The following is a 20,912-nucleotide window of genomic DNA, read 5'->3' on the forward strand; positions in this document are numbered from 1 at the left end:
CCTCAAGTGACAGATGGTGCTATCCTCCCCCCCCCCATGAACTGATTATCTCCACAGTTGACAAAACACTGGGGTTTTACTGTCGGAGTCAGTTTAAGGCATAGGGTGATTAGTCTTCATTTCCACACCTGCATCTCCATAGGCAGCAATGTCACAAGAGAGAGGGTCAGCCAAAGCCAATCACTCCAACCTGTGGCAGAAGCAACTCACCAGAAGTCTGCCAGCATTCCCTGCTCCTATCACCTGCACCTCTGCAACAAGTTCTGTTGGCTTAGCCTGTACCTTTCCCATTTTCAGAGAATGAAGAGGAGTCAAGTGGATTCATACGGGTTGAACTGCTGAATGAAGCCTGATAGTCCCAATGAAGAACAAACCAGCCAATTTGGTGAGTCTTTAATTTTTTTTTTTAAGGGAGAGAAAGTTGTCTGATCTGGTACTTCTGGACCTTTAATAATTAGCTTTTCAATAATCAGTATTTCAGCACTTGTAGCATTTCCAATAGCAGCTGCTCATTGGGTAGAGAATTCAAACATGTATACATTCCTGTTCATTAAATGGGAATTAAATGGGAATTTAAATTTTGTCTGGAGAGCTGGTGTAACATTTTTGTGGGTTTTCAAAACTGTCATGACGTGTCACTCGCACAGTATAATAAAGTGCATTTAGCACTGGAAATAAGTAACTTGTATGGGGGAAATAAGAAAATGGAAATGGGAGAGTTTCATTCAGTGTAGCTTCTTTTCAGTTTTGATGCAGTAGGAATGAAATAGCTGTAAAACTACCATGGGATATGATGTGCTTTTAAAAAGGCCCTGCAATTAATATGTGTAAAACAGTTTAAATTATTATTTTCAAATAATACAAAATATATTTGATAGGGTCATGCCAAAGGTATCTTCCAGTTGTATACGGATAAAAAAACATTTATAAATATTCAAACAAATAATCCAGTCACTTTTATACACTATCAAAAAGAAATTTGTCGACCTTGGAACAGTCTCTAAGTAAATGAATAGAACAATGAAGTATGGGTTCAGCTGCTGGCAGACTTACAGTGTAATTATGTCCTGTTTCCATCAGTTTCAATGAATGGGGTTACCCCAGACTAAATTTGCAAAGGGTTGCGCTGTATATATGGTATCACTGAGTGACTACATTTCACTTATGTGATGCATTGTTTTTGAAGAAACATAGTTCAACTCCTCTTGAAACTTTCTTGAAACAAAATATCTTTTGTGGGGCAATAATAAAGTTTTCATTTATAGGAAGCTTTCCCCCATAATTATTTAAACTTCTGATGAACGCCTATACATTTTTATTACTGAGCTATTTAAAGTCAACATCATGATCAAGTCAAAGATAATTTTTAGCATATAATGAATTTAAGAGAAAGTACTTTAAATTTCTGCACTCGCAATCAGTGGGATTCTTAAAGTAATGCCTAGTTTTGGTAGATTATACCCTAATAGTGCCACCCTAAGCAGATTCATCCTTTTCTAAGTCCATAAAGGGTTTGGAAGGGTACAACTCAGTCTAGGATTGCATTATTATTTTGAAATATTTAGATAGCATAACTGATTTTGTTCCTGGGAGTGTTGTTAGCTAACATGAAGATATTTAGTAGGAAATACATTGCTGAAAAGTTGTGCTAAAGTTATACTTGTACCTAGCTTGACCTGCTGCTTTATTTCATTTTAATGCAGGTAGAATATTCTGAAAATGTTTTTATTTCTTAGTCATTATCCTAGTGTTTCAAATTCAACCATTGTGAAAATGAGCTAGCAGGATATATATTTAGTTATATTATTGTAGATCAATAAAATACTTGATTATTGGTGGGAGTTGTCTCATGGAACAATTACAAAATAATCTTAGAATTAATCTTGAGAAACTATTAAATAGTTGTAAAAGAAATCATATACATTTGTTCACTTTTTCTTGGTGCATTTAATCCTACTGGAAAATATTGTATGCCCCTTTTCTATTAATTCTGTTGTAAAACTGGCTGTGTACCTTGCTACATACTCAGAACTATTAGGTGCTTTGAACTTTAAGGTTTGACTCTCTTTACTTTCCATATGAGTCTTACAATGAAAACTGCCTGTACTGAATTATGGTTGTGGTAAAAGTTTGTGATGGTCTTTGTCAGCACAAATGTGTTTTCGATTGTAATTTCATGCAGAAAGTAGAAAATGCTGATGGCTTTAACATAAATTGTATCTGCTCATTTCATCAGCTATTTACAGACTTTTGCCAAATATTTAGTAGCTGGAAACACTCTTATAACTATTGCTTTAGGTTCTTTGATAATCTCTGCAGCAATTCCTAGTGTTTAAACTTCAAGTGACAAGTAGCCAGCAGGAAGATAGCATGGGTAAGCAATAAACACTATCTCTGGAGAGATTATTCTTGGCCATATCACCATAATTTTGTTTCTTGGTGATCTATTAGTGAATTTTAAAAAATCTTTACTTTTTTTTGTATGATGTCATATATCCCCTGATATCCACTTTAGATTCCTGTATGCATTAGATTTGGAAAAACCCAGATCAGGTTCAGAATAAATGCATGTTAATGGTAAATTGCATTAAAACATGGCTCCCCAGTATTAATCAGAAGTTACATAAAGCCAATTTTTTCCTGACTTTTGTTTGATTCCCTAATTCCCTGTATCTATGATGAACAGTTATTTTAAGTATATTTATGTGCTGTTAGTCTTACTGACAGTTAACTAATTTAGTTTTGTTTACATCACAAACCTTATATTATAACCGACCGAAAACCAGAGCTGCTTAGAAACGTTAAAGTAATAAAATATATGACATCATGAAAAACATCACTTTCCCTTTTGACATCGTAGGCTCAGATTGGGAAAGGCACATACTGATCACAAAAACTGTGAGGGCTTTATCATGGACGTGAGTAGTTTCAGCAGTCGAGCAATGTGAATTAATAAGATTTATTCTTATTTTAAAACAGGAAAAGTTTTTCTTTCATGTTCTCTTCCATTCCATCAAATGTCCTTGAGCAGGTAAAGAACTCTTGACTGAAATATTTAGACAGTCATATTTAATTAAGCAGGCTTTTCCCGTCCTGGCCCCTACTTGGTGGAATGAGCTCCCGGAGGAGATCCAAGCCCTGACAGAACTGATACAGTTCTGTGGGGCTTGCAAGATGGAGCTCTTTCACCAAGCTTTTGGTAGAGGCCAGTGATCCAGTAACAACTAATGGGGCCCTCTTTAAAAAACATTCCCACAATAGACATATTCAAAGGGACCGCTCAACAATGCAACACAAAAAAGGGACAGCTCTGGGAATACTAACTGTAATTGAAATTGATGTTAGTTAAAGATGGTTTTAAAGACAGTTTTAAGGATGGTTTTATGTATTATGTTAACTGGGTAATGTTTTATTGATGTTGTACACCACCCTAAGCCGGTATACGTATGAGTAGTAAATAAATGGGATAAAAAAATAAAATAATAAATGTATACTTGAATGTGTGTAATAAAATATACTGCCAATTTTGGGGCTGAGATGTGGAAGGAATGTTTGGTGCACAGAAACATGTTTGGTGCACAGAAACAGGCCTTGGAAGGAAAAACATGGTTATTGTTGTCTCCTGACTACTTCCAGATATTCTTACAAACATAGTCTTCTTGCGCTCTGGTGCTATAGAAGACATTCTGCATATTTCCACACTGACTCATGTCTTCCCCAAAGAATGAGGGAAATTATTTTTATTCCATAGGGATTTTATTTTGTCCCTTTGTGGAACAATTAAATATAAGCAATGTAGCATAATTCTTAAGAATTTTCCAGAGTTGAGTCTTCACCAGTATTTTAAATAATGATGTGTTAAAAAAAATCACATCAAAATGCTAAATCTCTTTTCAATGAGGGACAAACTAAACATGATGTGGGGACCTATTCACCTGCCCTCACCCATCCATATATAAATGGGAACTTGCTTATTTTTCCCAAGGAGAAAATGGAGAGAAAGCCTGCCCCTCCCCTCCTCCATATTGTGTTAAGCATTTTCCCCCCAGCCTGCTTAATTTCTGATTAGGGCTGGGACAAAAATATTTAAGGCAAGACAAAAGAGCCCAATTCCCCAGGAATTTGCACGTGAATGGGCAAACACCTGAGTATGTGGACTCTCACCTTTCCCTTCAAGTCTAGTTTGATTCAAATGCCCTGTTTTCTTAAAATATGAATTATCCCGAAGGAGATTTTTTAATCCATCCTGTAGCACTATAATGTTTGCGGCAGTGTGGTTTGGAGGTAATTAACAGTATATATCTGATCTCCATTTGCTGTGTTCTGGGATTAGGTGACCACAGAGTGGCATTACAACCTAGGGAGATGATCTTTCCAGATCAAAATATTAACACCCACAGTGGCTTAGATGCAACCAATATTTTCATAAAGAAGTAATATGTTTCTTTCAATATGTTCAAAAAAAGATATTCAAATAAACATGCCAGCAGAAATAGTTGTTAAAATATTTTAAGGGAAAAAATATAAGTAATACAAATGAGAAAAAGGGTTACATATAACAAATCATATTACTCACAATACATTGGGTATATAAAACAAACAAGCAGGAAAATTCTCCCAACATCCTCGTCCTCATAATTTTTACAATAGTCCTTAACTTCAGATACTCTAATTTCTAAATCATATAATTAGCCTATTTTATCACTATATTATTAATTTTCATCATTACTACATTCCATATTATATACCTTATCACTTCTATATGTCAACTGTAACATATTAACTGTCAATTAATATATAAAACTCAAATACATTATATCACAATAAAAAAGACAAAAATAATAAAAATAGAATAATAGAATCATAAAGTTGGAAGGGAACTCCAGGATCATCTAGTACAACCCCCTGCAGAAAACAGGAAATTCACAATTACCTCAATTCCATGTGACCCCAATTCCATGTCCAGATGATGCCCTCCTTCAAAGAAGCCCTGAATCCTTGGTACATCTGGTCTGGAGGAAATTTGCCTTCTGACCCCAGTCAGCATGTATTCATTTATTTTAATCAATTTCTAGCCTGCCTTATTCCGAAGCTAAAGGCAGTTTACAGAAAAAGTCATTTCCCTTTATAAACCCCTCTCCTAAAACCAACACCCAAATAAAACATCAAGATAATGAAGTCCCTTCTCTCTCCCACAGTCAGCAATCAGGGAGTCCATTCAATGATATAGCATAGCCTGAGGGGGACCCAGTAATCTTAAGAGCCCAGCTGCCAACCAAAACTTGGTGGCAAAGCTCCATTTTACAGGTCTTGTGGAATGCTGATAGTTATTAGAGTCCTCAGCTCTCCCAGGAGATCATTCCAACAGGATGGGGCCAGGGTTGAAAAAGCCCTGGCTCGGGTTGAGGCCAGGAATATTTCTCTGGGGCCAGGGGCCTCTAATAGATTGGTACCCGCAGAACGAAAAGCCCTGCAGGGAGCAGATAGACAGGGTCCAAGCTGCAGACGGCCTTAAAGGTTAAAACCAAAACCCTGAACCTGACCTGAGTCAGAAGTGGTAACCAATGCAGCTGCCACAGCACTGACTGGATATGGGCCTCCAAGGTACACCACAGCATTCTGCCACAGCTGGAATTTCTGGGTCAACTCCACATAGAGTGAGTTACAGAAGTCCAGCCTCAGGCTGACTGTTGCATGGATCACTGTGGCCAGTCCGAGGACAGGTAGGGTGATAGTAGCTGTGTTTGTCGCAGGTGAAAGAATGCTGTGTGCACTACTGGGCCTCCATCACCTGGGCCTCCATCAACAGGGAGGCGCCCATCATTACCCACAAGTTCCTGGCCATGGGCAAGATGTCAAGCTGTGTCCTGGCAAAGATGGGGAGGTGTGCTTTCTGTCCTGCTCCTTTCCTGCTCAGCCACAGGACATCCGTCTTGGTGGGTGGTCCATGAGGAAATAGAGCTGGGAGTCAGAGCTACCCCAGCCTGTAGCTCTGGACCAGCTGAACTCGAGGGCTCCCTGGGCATGTAAGAAAGGGCCACAAGAGCCAAGCTCAGACACAGTCCCTTCTGCCCACCCACTTACAATCTGCCAAAATTGTCAGTATCAACATTTATGTCAAATGGCTATTGAGTATCTGCTTAAAAACTTCGAAAAATGGAGAATATACCACCTCCCAAGGAAGCCTGTTCTCTGAAGAACTGCTCTGTCAGGAACTTCTTCTGGATGTTAAGCAGAAAATTCTTTTGAATTAATTTCATCCCATTGGTTCTGGTCTGACACTTGGGAGCAACAGAAAACAACTTTTCTTCATCCTCTATGTGACAGCCCTTCAAGTACTTGAAGATGGCTATTATATAATCTCTTAGTAATCTTCTCTCCAGACTAAACAGGCCAAACTCCTTCAGCCTTTCCTCATACATCTTGGTCTCCAAACCCCTCATCATTTTGGTTGCCTTCCTCTGGATTTGCTGTAGTTTGTCTACGTCCTTCTTCAATTTTGGTGCCCAAAACTGAACCCTGTACTCTACATGAGGTCTTACCAGAGCAGAGTAAAGTAGAACCATCACCTCGCACAATCTGGACACTATTCTTCTTTTGATACAGCACCAAATCCCATTTGCCTTTTTAGCCACTGAGTCACACTGCTGACTCATGTTCAGTGTATGTTCTACTAAGACTCCTAGATCCTTTTCACACATGCTACTGCCAAGGCAGTTCTTCTCCATCTATAATGATGCATTTGATTTTTCCTAACTTCATGCAGAACATTTTTCTCTATTGAAATTCTTTCAATTCATTTTAGCCCAGTTTTCCAGCCTGCTAAGATCATCCTGTATCTTGATTCTGTCTTCTGTTGTTGGCTACCCATCCAACTTTAGTATCAATAGTAATAAATACTATTTTTCAAATTCTAATTCTTTATATATTTATGCTTTAACATTGTAATATATATTTAGGTCATGTTGAAATTGGTTTATTTTTCAGATATGACATTAATTTCACCATGGCCATTTTTTCTCCTGTGCCAAGAATATGTTTTTAGTTGAAATTTTCATACATTTCATAGGAGACTTCCATTCTGCTGCATAGATCAGTCTTGAAGTTCCAAGATTTCAGTTCTTTGTTTTGATTTCTCATTTTCTTGTTTCATTTTAATACTTCTGTTTAATCTTGTAGTTTTACTTTAATTGCTAACAGCCGGTATAATACATCTTGAGATGCTTCTTGAATGTTCTTTTGTGTCCTTCCTGCAGATTCTTGAATATCCCTCTGGATATTCTGAATATTCTTTTGAGTTCTTTCCTCAAATTGTTGCATTTGATTCACCACTACTCATTATAAGAATTTTACATTTTTTTATCTGTTTCAGCTTCTTCTATTTTCCTCTTATTCTTTTGTGGTATTCCGGTTGCCATTATTCATTTTTCTCTTCTATTTCCAAAAATATTATTCAGCAGGACTAGTTCTGACTTACTAGGGTATTTCTGAAACCAGGTCTGTAAAGGAAAACAAAAAATATGTAACTGTGATAGGTGACTAGGGAAAATGGGAGGCATGATAAGAAATCCTTCATAGAATCATAGAGTTGGAAGGGGCCATACAGGCCATCTAGTCCAACCCCCTGCTCAACGCAGGATCAGCCCTAAGCATCCTAAAGCATCCTTCACCAGATGATATTCCCTGTTTTATGTACTTTTGCACTACCTGGTCTACACTGTATCTGTTAAAATCACCTTTCTGGCTCAAATTCATAAACAGCTTTCAAAACATCTATTTTTTTGAGAAATTCACACAGAGATAAATTAATTTCAGTTTGATACAAGGCAGATGCTATTTAGATGTGTTACTTATCTCACCTTTTCCACTTGCAGCAGAAATATACACATAACTTAACAATTCAGAAAATATTAGTATTGTGTTTCTACAATAGATGTTTTGACTTTTTTGTTACTCTGAAATTATGGACAGTCATCAGTGTTTAGCTGTAAGCATATCTACCTACTCTCTCCTCGCAGCATTGCACCTGTTAGAATTTATTCTTCCTCTTCACACATGCCTTTCTATAACACATCTAGGCGTTAGACAAGAAAAGTGACATAGAAACAGAATTAATTGCAAAAACCTATCCCTTCAACTGTGGTGAATTTTCTAGCTGGTCCTGCATTTAACTATTTCCTGTGGTTGCCCATGCTTCAAGTTTCTCAACCGTAGGACAGGAGTCAAGAATTCTTTTTGCAGTTTTAACATCACTAGGGTTCAAATTAAAACAATGCTACAATACTGCACAGTTTAAGACTATCTACCTAGAACCTTCCACTATATGTACCTACGTTGCAGCAATGCTAGATTTGTTAGATGTCACAATCATTTGTGTTGGAGTTTGTATTGGCAAGCCATGCATTGAGAATAAATACAAAATTTAAAGATTAAATATTGGCAACTTTTTATATGTATGGGAAGTAGACAGGTAAAAGGTATGGCTTTCTGGTACTTTGGGATAAATGTGAATAGTCTATGAGGTGATAAAGAAATGGCAGTGCTTCTTTCTTAGATGCCTTATCTCTGGCCATCTTTAGTTCAGATTGCTGCAGACTTCACTCGGTTTTGACTGTGATTTGACAAAACTATACCTAAGCAGTGTTTCAGGATTCCTTAAAGGTTTCAGGTACTACTGTGGAATCTCTAGCTCAACCGCCCCCCCCTCCTAGGCCATGGAGAAGGAGGAAACTTGAACTTTAACAAAGCAGGGGAGTCTTTCACTCAGATCTTAGCATGCAGGTGCCACTCACCAGGCAGGGAATGATGGGAATAACAGGAATTACAGCTCATCTTCACATAAAGCAGTTCCCATCACCTCCTCTGGAGAAAAGGGATGTATTGCAGAGCTGCAGGAGAGAGCTGTGGCTGGCTAGCCGAACAATGCTTTGGTGCCAGCCTCCTGGTGAGATCTGGAGATCCACCAAACACCACCGCAGGCAGAGGGGAGGAGATGCTGCCTGCCTGTTATTGGTGGTGTTTGCGTATGTGTGGAATCTTTGCAACATACCAGGACTCTCTAGGGTTGTCAGGCATCCAGGGGGAACCTGGAGGCCCTCCAAACACCATAGCAGGGGGTGGTGCTGCCTGCCTGTTACTGGCAAGGGATGTGTGTGTGTGTGTGTGTGGGGAATCTGGCAGCACACCAGTATGCACAGAAAGATAAGCCTCAGAAATCAAGAGGGGTCATGCAACACGGACTCCTTCCTTCTCCTCCTCCTCAGCAGGATCAGCATGCACGCAACCCTCATCGTCCCAGTGGAGGAGCTCTTGGTGGCCTTAGCACTGAATCCATGCTTCTATCATCTCTCACTTCCATCCTCCCCCACACCTTCAAAGGACAGTCTAGAGGAAGACTAGCTGGTCTTTATGACCCCACTTTTCACTACCCAAAGGAGTCTCAAAGCAATTTGCACTTGCCTTCTCTTCCTCTCCCCAAAACAGATTCAAGTGGGTAGCCATGTTGGTCTGAAGTAGCACAACAAAAATTGAGTCCAATGGCACCTTTAAGACCAACAAAGATTTATTCAAAGGGTAAGCTTTTGAGTGCATGCACTCTTCCTCAGACTAAATGGAATAAGGATCACAAGTTTACAGATATTAGGCAAAAGTAAATTGTGGCAAATTCATAAATTGTGTCACAATATTGAAATTAAGCCATATTATGCATATAATAATTCTTTGTTAAAATAGCTAATCAGTCCTTTTGAGTTGAATGTAGTTCACAAAAATATTGGAGAAATAAAACTGTCCATGTTAGTAATTAATAGCAGACAATTTCCCAGTTGTGAAAAAAATAATTAAAAGAGATTAGTTGCTTGCCCCATCCATCTCCACCTGGCAGTCATGGGCATGTCAAAGCCCTTAGCATATATATCTACATTATGGCAGTGGACCGGCGGTGGCAGGGAGGGCAATCGCCTGGCCACGCATGCTATGCATGCGCGGCACTCCTGCGCGCATGTGTGTTTGCGCCATATGCGGCCGCAAACATGTATGTGCGGCTCTCTCCGCGCATGCATGTTTGCAGCCACGCATGGCGCAAACGTGCATGTGCGGGAGTGCTGCGAACGCGCGTTTGCGGCCACACATGGCGCAACCATGCATGCGCGGCCCTGCGGAGGCAGGGAGCTACAGCCCAATGCCAGGGTCTTCATGGCCCGGCACCAGGCTGCGGCCCGGTGGTTGGGGACCACCGCATTATGGTATATAACTGCTGGATTTATCATAGATAGTTGGAATAGGATTAAAAATATCTAAACATAAAATCTGTCTGGAACACAAACAAGATTCAGACACAACATTCCTGGCTATACTTTCCTTACTCCACCCCACTTGCAGAGCTTTCATGTGCAGCTCTGCTGTCACACCTGCTCCCCCCCCCTCCAAAAAAACTTGCAGATGCTCTTTGTGACTCCAGTACAGATGCCACATGCCAAGAATGGTTCTGCAAGTTCTGGGAGGGTGGTGGAGTGGACATGATGGTGGCATCTGTGAGCAGCAGAGCCACAAATGGGGGAAGTGACTGTGAAGCATGGCCCATTCTGGTTTAGGGGCAAAACTCTATCATACCAGAGTATCACCCCAATGTTTCTGATGTGCTGATCATGTTTGTGTGATCAGTATATTGGGAAGCTCCCGGGCAATGTCCCCAAATCCCCCATCCACCAGTCTGATTCCACCTGGCAACCTGATTTTAGAAAAGTGATTCTGAACAGACTTTTTCGTTGTTGTTCCTGTAGTCTAGTCATGTGTTGCAAGCAAGACTGGCTGGTCAGTGCTGACATGATATTTCTAGATTCCCAGCACATTGTTGAGAGCCAGACTGGTATAGCAGTTAAGAGTAGTGGCTTCTATTCTGGTGAGTTGGGTTTGATTCTCCACTCCTCCACATGCAGCCAGCTGGGTGACTTTGGACTAATCACAGCTCTCCTAGTGCTGTTGTCATAGAACAGTCCTGTTAGAAGATCTCTCAACCCCACCTAATTTACAGGCCGTCTGTTATAGGCAGAGGAGACCCCTTTGATTAGTGAAAAGTGGGGTATAAAAACAACTCTTGAACGAGATGCACTGGAAAATTAAGTCTTCACTTTAAAAAGGGTCCTTGGTCACACAATACCTTTCAGAATGTATTCTTTCCTTGAGTTTCTGTTGGTTCTCTTAGCTGCTGAGCTTATTTAAATGAGACCCTCTTTGTATAGCAACTGAGTTGGAAATGATGTGCAAATTAACAGTACATTTTTGAGTTTTGCTCTTCCTGCAGTCTCATCATTAACATTTATGGAGGAAATAATAGGTCAGAAATTGCTCAAAACCTTCATACTCTTCAAGAAAATTTCAGAGGCAGATGTTAACATGATATGTAGAATCAGAAATGTGTTAGAGTTGTTAAATGAAAACTGAGCTGTATATATTTGCATACAAATAAGTCAATAGAGCTTTCTTTGTGGGGGTGGGAACTAAATGTAAAGAATAGAAGAGTTTTGTATTCTATCTCTTCCATGTCCTTAATTTTTTCCTTCTGATTTTCATCAGGGGTTTTTGTGCCAGTATGTCTTTGCTGCCTGTGTTTTTTTCCATAGCAGTTTTATTTTTTCACTCGTCTTTCTTATTACTTAAACTATATCTTTGCTACTACTTCTAAGAGCAAAAAAACCCCCATTCTGCTTTAGACATGTAAAAGAATGGTAATAGCTCAGAAAAGGAGGTTATGCAAAAAATAGTGAGTGGCATCATGAAGACGATGCATGAAAATCAGGGAACAACAGTTTTAAATAAATACAAAGATGTTGATTGGGGGTGGAGGGAGAACCCAACTAACTTCCAGAACTTCCATTTAAAATTTCTAATTGGATTAATATGTCAATCCCAAAGAGTCCAAAATACTGGCTAGGATCAAAGAATGGGTTTAGATCAACCAGCTTTTCCCTTGGTGACAGCAAAACGGTTGCGCTCATATCATGGGACATGCATGAGAAAAAGACATGTAGGATGGAGGCTGCAGTAAGGAAAGTAATGAGGTGAAAAAGCCAGTTGGATCCTGCCCACAGAGTTGTTGCAAACACAAGCAAGATAATAATATGCGAGAGTGGTAGCATTTTGCTTCCTTCTGTATTCTGTAATCCTAATGCTAGCCGTGAGGTCCAATTTTAATATCAAGTGGAGTGACAAGGCACATGAAAAGTTGCACTATGGTCTATATCAGCGGTCCCCATCCTTTTTCAGGCTGGTGACCTGGGGGGGGGAGAGAGGGAGGCCCCGGGAATGGGAGAGAGAGGGAGGAGCGTGCCTGTGACCAATTGCTCCCAGTGCAGCAAGCGAGCACTGCAGGGGGGGGTAGGGAGGCATGCCTGCTGGTGCGCTGGTTCCCACACCTCCCTCCCCCCTGGCTGCAGCCCGGTATCGGGCTGCGGCCTGGTGGTTGGGGAGCATCAGCCTATATAGTAGCCTAGGGACCAGGGAACCTTCTTGAGTCTTAAGACTAGTGATTTTCCATCAGATAGAACAGAAAGGGCCTTCTGGTAGATCTATGATGGACTTGGGAAGAAGAGAGCAACTCTGAATTGATGTGAAAAGGAGAGTTGATTTTAGGATAGAAAAGTTCCAGGAACAGAAGAGACCTGAAATAAAAGACCAAGGAATACCCAGGAATTTCATTTACCTTGATTCAGTAGGTATTAAGACAATTCTTTTTTCTTCACTATATTCTTATCTTCTCTGTAATCAATCACAGCAAATACAAGAAAAGTTAATTATTTTCCTTTTATGATATTACTAGCTTTAAAATAAATGGTCTTTGAAAGAGGAGAAGTGGGAAGGGAAGGAGAAGCCCCCCCCCCCTCCAGCAGCTTACCTGATCGTGGCTGTCTTCGGCGGTGGAGAGGTAGGTGAACCCGGGAAGCCTCTTGCTGCAGTGAGGTTTTTCGGGGCCCAGGAGCAACCAGGAGGGTCCTCCCTGCCAGGTGTGCCGATGGAGAGTTGCCCCTGGGCTCAGGAGGCCTCCCCCCTGCAGCGCAGCTCTCATCACCAAGCACACATAAAGAGCTGCCACACCCGCACATTTGTGCCTGCACCTCCCCCCCGCCTTAGCACGGCACTCATTGGCGGGCGCAAATGCGTAGGCGTGGAGCTGCTGCGCCTGTGCGTTTGCGCCCATACCTCTCCCCAAAGCAGCCGATCACTCCCAGCACAGTGGGCACTGCACCGTGGTGGGGGAGGCGCGCCTGCTGGTGCACCAGCGCCCGCACCTCCCTCCCCCCTGCCATGGCCCGGTACCGAGGGCTTCGCGGCCTGGAGGTTGGGGAACACTGTAAACCAGGGGTAGTCAACCTGTGGTCCTCCAGTTGTTAATGAACTACAATTCCCATGAGCTCCTGCCAGCAAACGCTGGCAGAGGCTCATGGGAATTGTAGCCCATGAACATCTGGAGGACCACAGGTTGACTACCCCTGCTGTAAACTACAGGGCACTTAGTAAGGAGGATGGGAAGAAGACAGTCCCAGGATTCACCTGAGTTAGAGAGCCAGTTTCTCTGGTTCTGCCAAATCTGGTGACATGCTGGGTATGCTGGGGGAGGGGGGGCTTCAGCTGTTGATTTTGTGTCTTGTATACCCTCTGATATTTAACCTTCTGGATAGTCCAGCACATAACCTGTGCTGTGGGAAAGACACATGAATTCCAACAACACAAACAGTCCTAAACCAGGTACTTCCTGTACCCTTCTGGACATCTTTGAGGAATGAGACTGGGAAGCACCATTTTGTAGTGATTGGTACTGGGGACCTGGTGCTTAGTCTGCAATGCTCCTTATTTTTTGTGTCTAAGTGAAGTTGGTGGGAAAGGTCATATAGTTATTTGAGCTGAATTGCCACCAATATGCAGATGACAGAGCTTTATATTGTATGTCCAGCAGATCCCAGAGAGGCTGAGGAAACTACAAATGGCTGTCAGGAGGGAGTTTTGAAATGACTGAGAATCAGGAAGCTGAAAATTAAATGGAAGTGCTATGGATGGGGTGAAAGTCTGACCTGGAAATGGGGACATATCCTGTTCTGGATGGGGTTGCATTTCCTCTAAATAAAACAAAAGCAGGTTTGTAGATGGTGGGGGTCCTCCTAGATACTGGGCTTCTGTTTGTTAAACATGTGACAGGGAAGGACAGCTTTGGCTGGTGAGGCAGCTGCAGCAGTTCCCAAGCAGGAACAATCTTGTCATTATGACACTTGGCTTGGAAGTGACATCATGCTGCCATCCAATTGGTACTCTCCCATTTCCCAATCCTCTCTAGACTCATGCCAGTTGCCAGACTGAGAAAGTGAAAAAATCAGAGAAGAAAGTAGTTGACCCACTACAAAAATGATTGCGGTGGTATCAGCTGTCTTCTCTTTTGACACTTCTTGAAGGCTTCCCATTATATTACTATAGCAGCAATGGTGTGTGTGTGTGCTTAGGATTGCTATTATTAATGGAAATGCTACTCTTCCCTCCCCCTGCAATTTATCCTGTGCACCGAAATATGTTTTTGTTCCCTACAGATAGTCAGTTTCTTTTCTTTCTTGAGTGTGCCACTTCATTGTTTGGTGTAGTGGTTAGGAGTGTGGACTTCTAATCTGGCAAGCCAGGTTTGATTCTGCACTCCCCCACATGCAGCCAGCTGGGTGACCTTGGGCTCGCCACAGCACGGATAAAACTATTCTGACCGGGCAGTGATATCAGCGCTCTCTCAGCCTCGCCCACCCCACAGGGTGTCTGTTGTGGGGAGAGGAATGGGAAGGCGACTGTAAGCCGCTTTGAGCCTCCTTCGGGCAGGGAAAAGCGGCATATAAGAACCAACTCTTCTTCTTCTTCTTGTAGGGACAATTATTGATATAAAGGTAGTTCTGGTATCTCCAAAGTAGGATGAGGCACTTGAGGTGCAAGGAGTGTGTGTGTCCCCACTTAGAGGTATTCCTAGGTCAATGCTGCACAACATGGTAAATGAAGAATAAAGAACTTGCCCACTGGAAAAAAAAACACAAAAAAACTCCCACTGTGGTATCAGTAAATTCTATCCCTGTACTCCCTGCAGTACAACAACATTATTCTGAGATCATCCCCCTACTATGCCAGCCAACCCTGGTGTTCTAGGCTTCTGATGCTACCTTCTTAGCCTAACCAACATTGGCTTTCTGTGTCTTGGGCACTGGCTCAGTCCTTGTAAAAAAAGAGATGTCTGCCATCCTTAGCCACTATGGCAAGGCAGTGCACCCTCTTTGTACCACCAGTTTTCAGCCTTGAGCCTGATCCAGGACCAAGCCTAAAATTTTAGATGCCTTGCTTATGAAGCTTCTGTTGTTTTGATATAATGCTTGATTCTGTTAGATGAAAACTGGAGAATCCACATTGCAGGACACCATGGCTACTGATAGTCTGCATGCACTATATCCTTCCATTCACCTGGTGGTAGCAGTTGGATCTGGAAGCTCCCAAGTAATCATAGTTATGCCCAGTATGTCTGGCAGAGCAGTGGGAGTGGGGGGATTTTTGTAGGTAGCCTAGGGTGCCTGGTGAGGGGTAGTTCCTGGAGAGACCATAAGGAGATCTGGGGACTCCCTTCCTGGAGCTTAGATTATTTCTCTGTATTAGTTAGGGGATGGTGGGGGGAGGGTCCTTTTGGTTGGTGGGTGGTTAGGGAGGGGGTGGTTTAGTACAAATTAGGTTTAGACTAGGCTAAGCATTAGGTAAATGGCTCTTCCTTCTTGCAGAACATGTGAGGGGGGGTGTTAGAAGGAGGGGCCCAGAGGGGGTCAGGGATCCCAAGGATTATGGGCCAAGGGATATATAGCAGTATTCTCCCCAACACTGTTCCAACATCTTTGTGTCTTCTTTCACAACTGGTTTAGAGTTACGGGTTGGGTTGACATCAATATGTGGATGACACCCAGATCTATCTATTTTATGGATGGCCACCCAGACTCCCCCCAGATATATTTGCCAGATACTTGGAAGTGGTCACTGGGTGGTTGGAGCAAAGTCACCTGAAACTTAATGCCTCCAAGATGGAAGTGCTGTGGCTGGGCAGAAAGGTGGGTGGACAAGAACTGCATCTACTCACCTTGGCTGAGATGCAGCTCGGCACTGCTCCCTCAGCCAGGAATTCAGGAGTGATCTTGGATTTCCCCCTTTCAATTGAGGTCCAGGTGATAGGTGTAGCCTGCATGGCATTTTACCATCTTTACCAGGTGAGGCAACTAGCACCCTACCTGCCCTCAATCAGTCTGACTACAGTGATCCATGCAACAGTCACTTCTAGATTACACTTCTGTAACTTGCTCTACACAAGCCTGCCCTTGTCTTTGACCCAGAAATGGCAGCTCATGCAAAATGCAGCTGCTAGAGTCCTCACAGGAATACCTTGGAGAACCCACATCCAGCCTATGCTGAGGCAGCTGCTTTGGTTACCAGTCAAAGCCCAGATCAGATTCAAGGTGCTGGTATTAACCTTTAGAGCTATCTGCAACTTGGGCACTGCCTATCAGAGGGACTGCTTATCTCCTTATGCCCCCCCCCCCCCCCCCCGACAAGGCTCTTTGCTGTACAGGTGCTAATCTGCTTGTGGTCCCTGCCCCTAAAGAAGCACACCTGGCCTCGACCTGGGCTTTTCGGGTCCTGGCCCCAAGCTGGTGGAATGAGCCCCCAGAAGAGCTGAGGGCCCTGACAGAGCTGTATAAGTTCCACAGAGCCTGTAAAATGCAAGGTCTTTGGTTGAGGCTGGGATCAGGAAAAACAGGAGCCCTTCCCCCAGACAATGCATACCATAATGTGAATCCACCCTGTGGTGCTGTCTAAGGATGAGGATGGGGGAAAGTAGTCGAGGGATTATGCCGCCTTCTTGGGTTTGTTTTAAGGTGAGTGCTGATCAGTTTAATTGGGGGTTTTATCCTTTTTTATGTAACCCATCTCGAGTCAGCGGAAAGTGGCAGGATAGAAATTCAATTGATCAATAAATTAATACTTGCACTATTTTTGATGTTATATGCATATACACAGAGACAGTGACATAAGAAAAAGGGAAAACGCTGTCCTAAAGCTTACAAGCTACATTGGGAGCAAAAGTTCACATACTGGAAACTAAAGACAGAGTTAAGGGCAACAAGACAAGAATATTTATTTAATTTGTATTCCACCCTGTCTCAAATAATTCAGGGCAGATGCACCAACTTTGTTAACAGTTTCTCAATACCTTCTACTAGAGATTGCTTAATTAGAGATGCCAGGGGATGGACCTGGGATGTGCATAGCACAAAGAGGAGGCACATAATTGCTCTTATGATACTTCAGAGAGCCCTGGCCTTAAACAAATGACTCAATCATGTCCTGAAACTATGATACAAATTCCTATGAAAAAATATTGAGAAACAGGTTAAATGGTACCAAATTTTCACCGCTTATTTGTAAAAGATGAAGCACTTCATCATAAGGGATTTCCAGAATCTCTATGTTATTCTCACTGATTGATTCCCATTGGAGTATCTCTTGAGGCTGTATCTGAAACAAAATAACTGCTGAGATTTTAAAAATAAACAACCTTTAATTAAATCTCAGTACTTATAGTGTTCTTGACTGGGACAAGAAAGGCTACAAGAGATGAAAATTACAACTGCTTAAAATAGTAAATTATTCACAAGATTCAACAGTGATCTATCTCATAGCTATACCAACTAGGTGCTGCCTTCATTATCTTGACATATATTTACATTTGTAAACCCTCAAAAGAATCAGACTTTAGCTTTTCAAACTGTTCAAATAGTATGTTATAAAATGTGAACATGGTCAAGTCTGTAATAAAGCACAAGTTTAAAATGAATACATAATACATGTAATTACCTAAAAGTATACACGGAAGAATTGAGTATTACTAAGAATATACACAGAAGCATTGTAATTACCAAGAAAGAATGTTGCATAATAAAAGTAGCTGTTACTTTGCTGTAAAGTTTAAAATTATTTACTAAAGGAACAAATGTGCTTCTCTTTATGAAGTAAAGAATGAAAACATTATGGGTATGCATGCTTTTCTGGGTGAAGTAGGGCAGAGATGAAATAACAATAAATAATTACTCAAAATATTTGACAGCTACCAAAGTTCTCCCAAGTTGAGCTGTAAAATGGGATAAAATTCCTCACATTGGCAAATAAGAATTGCCTAAATTCATATAGAGTAGGACAAAAAAGGGCATTTTATATTCGCTATAAATACTAGGGGCAAAGCCCATTGAATTTGGGAATAAAACAGGTGCTAGATCGTGTGGAGTGGAAGAGCTCTGCAGAAGGCCTCTCCCTCCCCCCAGGACCTGGAAAGGCTGCAGCCTGCAGAGAATTCACTGGCAGGGGCAGCTCTCATGCGGCAGGGATCTGCAGCCTCTGAGCCTCAGAGAGAAGCGGAAGGAGGAGGGGGTGGTCAGGGGTGGTGGATGGAAGGCGATTGGCTAGTTGCTGGACAGACAAACTGGATGGAGGAAGAGGTACTCAGGGGCGGGACAGCTGCCCTGAGCGGGTAAGCACTGAGTGGCACTTAAGCCATGAGACCAACTCCTCATCCAACCCCTTACCAGAAATATTAAATAGAAGATATTAATTACAAATGTTTATTTTAGACCCCTTTGTTATCTGCAGTTACTTACCTGGAAAATTAATTGTATTAATTTACCTGGGACAGTTTTTCTTTATTATTAATGTACTCACAAAGTCTTCAATTAAATTTTAATATTAATTTTACACTCTCCTGTTTTCTGTCTGCAGTCCTTTCTGGACCCTGTTTCTTGAATTTCTACTGTTAGATAAATTGATAATTGGTTGACAGATCACACCCAAAGGGTGCTTGTTAATGGTTTGTCATCCTTTTGGAGAGGGGTGATGAGTGGAATGTCGCAGATTCCAATCTTTACTGCGCCCTGTGTTCTTCAACATATTCATAAATGATTTGGATGAAGTAATAGAGGGGGTGCTTTCCTGATGACACCAAACTGGGAGAGGTAGCAAACACACCAGAAGACAGAATCAGAATACAAGTTAATCTTGACAGGCTAGAAAACTGGGCTCAAATGAATTTCAATAGTGATAAATTTAAAGTTCTGCATTTAGGTAGGAAAAGCCATATGCATCACTACAGAACGGGCGAGACTTATCTTGGCAGTAGTATGTGTGAAAAGGATCCAGGGGTCTTAATAGACCAGACACTGAACATGAGCTAGCAGTGTGATTCTGTAGCTTACCACTTTACTCTGCTCTGGTAAGACCTCACTTGCAAACAAGAATTCTTCTGTTTAAAGTAACAAAACTTTATTCAAGCTGTTTCATGCTAAAGCCCAAAGACAGTTCTGAATAGGACAGAGCAAATGATACATTATAACAGTGGTCCCCAACCTGTGGGCCGCGGCTCGGTGCCGGGCCTCTCCCCACCCCACCCCCCGCAGTAAAAAACTTCCCAGGCCGCAAGCTTGCGGCCCGGGAAGCTTCTTACTGCGGGAGGACAAGGAGAGGGAATCAGGGCCGGGCCGCGATTCGGCCGCGCATGGCGCATTTGCGCATGCGCGGCCCGATGCCCTGCCGGTCCCCAGCCTCAGAAAGGTTGGGGACCACTGTATTATAAGACCCAAAAGACCCCCCCCCCCAATGATGCAGTCAGTACAGTGGAATCAAGTTCAAGACAAAACAAGAAACAACCCCAGGTGCAGAAACTGACCTTGTTCTACAGACAATAACATAAATCTGGAAAATTACAGAAGACAGGCAAAATGGCTGCAGTTAGGCTAACGAGCATAAAGCATGCAATCAATCCTGGCAGAACCAACAGGATTCTGACAGAGTAGTGTGTTCAGTTTTGGGAACCACAATTGAAGAAGGATGTAGAGAAACTGGATCATGTCTAGAGGAGGGCAACAAAAATGGTGAGGGGTTTGGAGACCAAGATGAAAGAAGAAAGGTTAAGAGAGCTTGGTCTGTTTAGCCTGGAGAGAAGATGACTAAGAAGTGATAAGACAGCCATCTTGAAGTACTTAAAGGGCTGTCACATAGAGGATGGAGAAGAGTTGTTTTCTGTTGCCCCAAAGGGTTGAACCAGAACCAATGAGATGAAATTGCTATTTTAATCAGAAACTTTAAAAAGTAGAAAACAAAGCCCTTTAAAGCGGGGGTAGTCAACCTGTGGTCCTCCAGATGTCCATGTTTACTTCCTTTCCAACAACAATCCTTTTTTGCTAGTTAAAAGACTGCTTTCTGCCTTGATTTTCTTGAAAACTGCTCCACTATTATCTTTAACATACTGGCTTCTTTTTCCTAAAGAAACTTTAAAGTTTTTATTAAAGTCATTATGGTATTTTTCTTGCTCTGCATAAACTGCCACATCTATTACATCGCTCTTCTTACACAGTTTGCCCTGTTCACAGGACAAATGTGAGCTCATTGAACATGCAGAGGAAGAACAAGGCTAATGATAGATTCAAATGAGTAGCCATGTTGGTCTGAAGGAGTACAATAAAATCAGAATCCAGTAGACTGACAAAGATTTATTCAAGGCATGAACGTTCGAGTGCAAGCACTCTTCCTCAGTCTGAATAAATCTTGAATAAATCTTTGTTGGTCTTAAAGGTGCTACTGGATTCTGATTTTATAAGGGTAATGATGATGTGCACTATGCAGAAGAAATGATTAATCTCTAGAGTTCTGGGACAGGATTCTACAATCCTCCCTCTTCCCTGGGGGTAGGGGGGTGTTATACAATATAGTTGGATTTGTTGAAGATATAAACAAAAAATATAAAACACAAAATATTTCCCTTGCATCCACTTTGTTATAATACTTAAGGTATTGTCTATAATATATACTAGTTCTTA

At 41.8% G+C, this 20,912-nt stretch overlaps 1 protein-coding gene across 6 annotated transcripts in view; it reads left to right on the forward strand.

The window, feature by feature from the left end:
- Nucleotides 1-250: 250 nt before the first annotated feature.
- Nucleotides 251-20,912, forward strand: part of TRPM3 (transient receptor potential cation channel subfamily M member 3) — a 427,187-nt gene continuing 406,525 nt past the window's right edge. For 5 of the 6 annotated variants that reach the window (XM_077344811.1, XM_077344812.1, XM_077344814.1 and 2 more), the window contains exon 1: nt 251-385. In XM_077344811.1, the coding sequence (XP_077200926.1) occupies nt 362-385 (24 nt within the window). In that variant the 5' untranslated portion in view covers nt 251-361. The remainder of the gene's footprint in view (nt 386-20,912) is intronic. The other variant, XM_077344824.1, reaches the window with a different exon arrangement.

Source organism: Paroedura picta, chromosome 7 (genome assembly GCF_049243985.1).
Source record: "Paroedura picta isolate Pp20150507F chromosome 7, Ppicta_v3.0, whole genome shotgun sequence".
NCBI lineage: Eukaryota > Metazoa > Chordata > Lepidosauria > Squamata > Gekkonidae > Paroedura > Paroedura picta.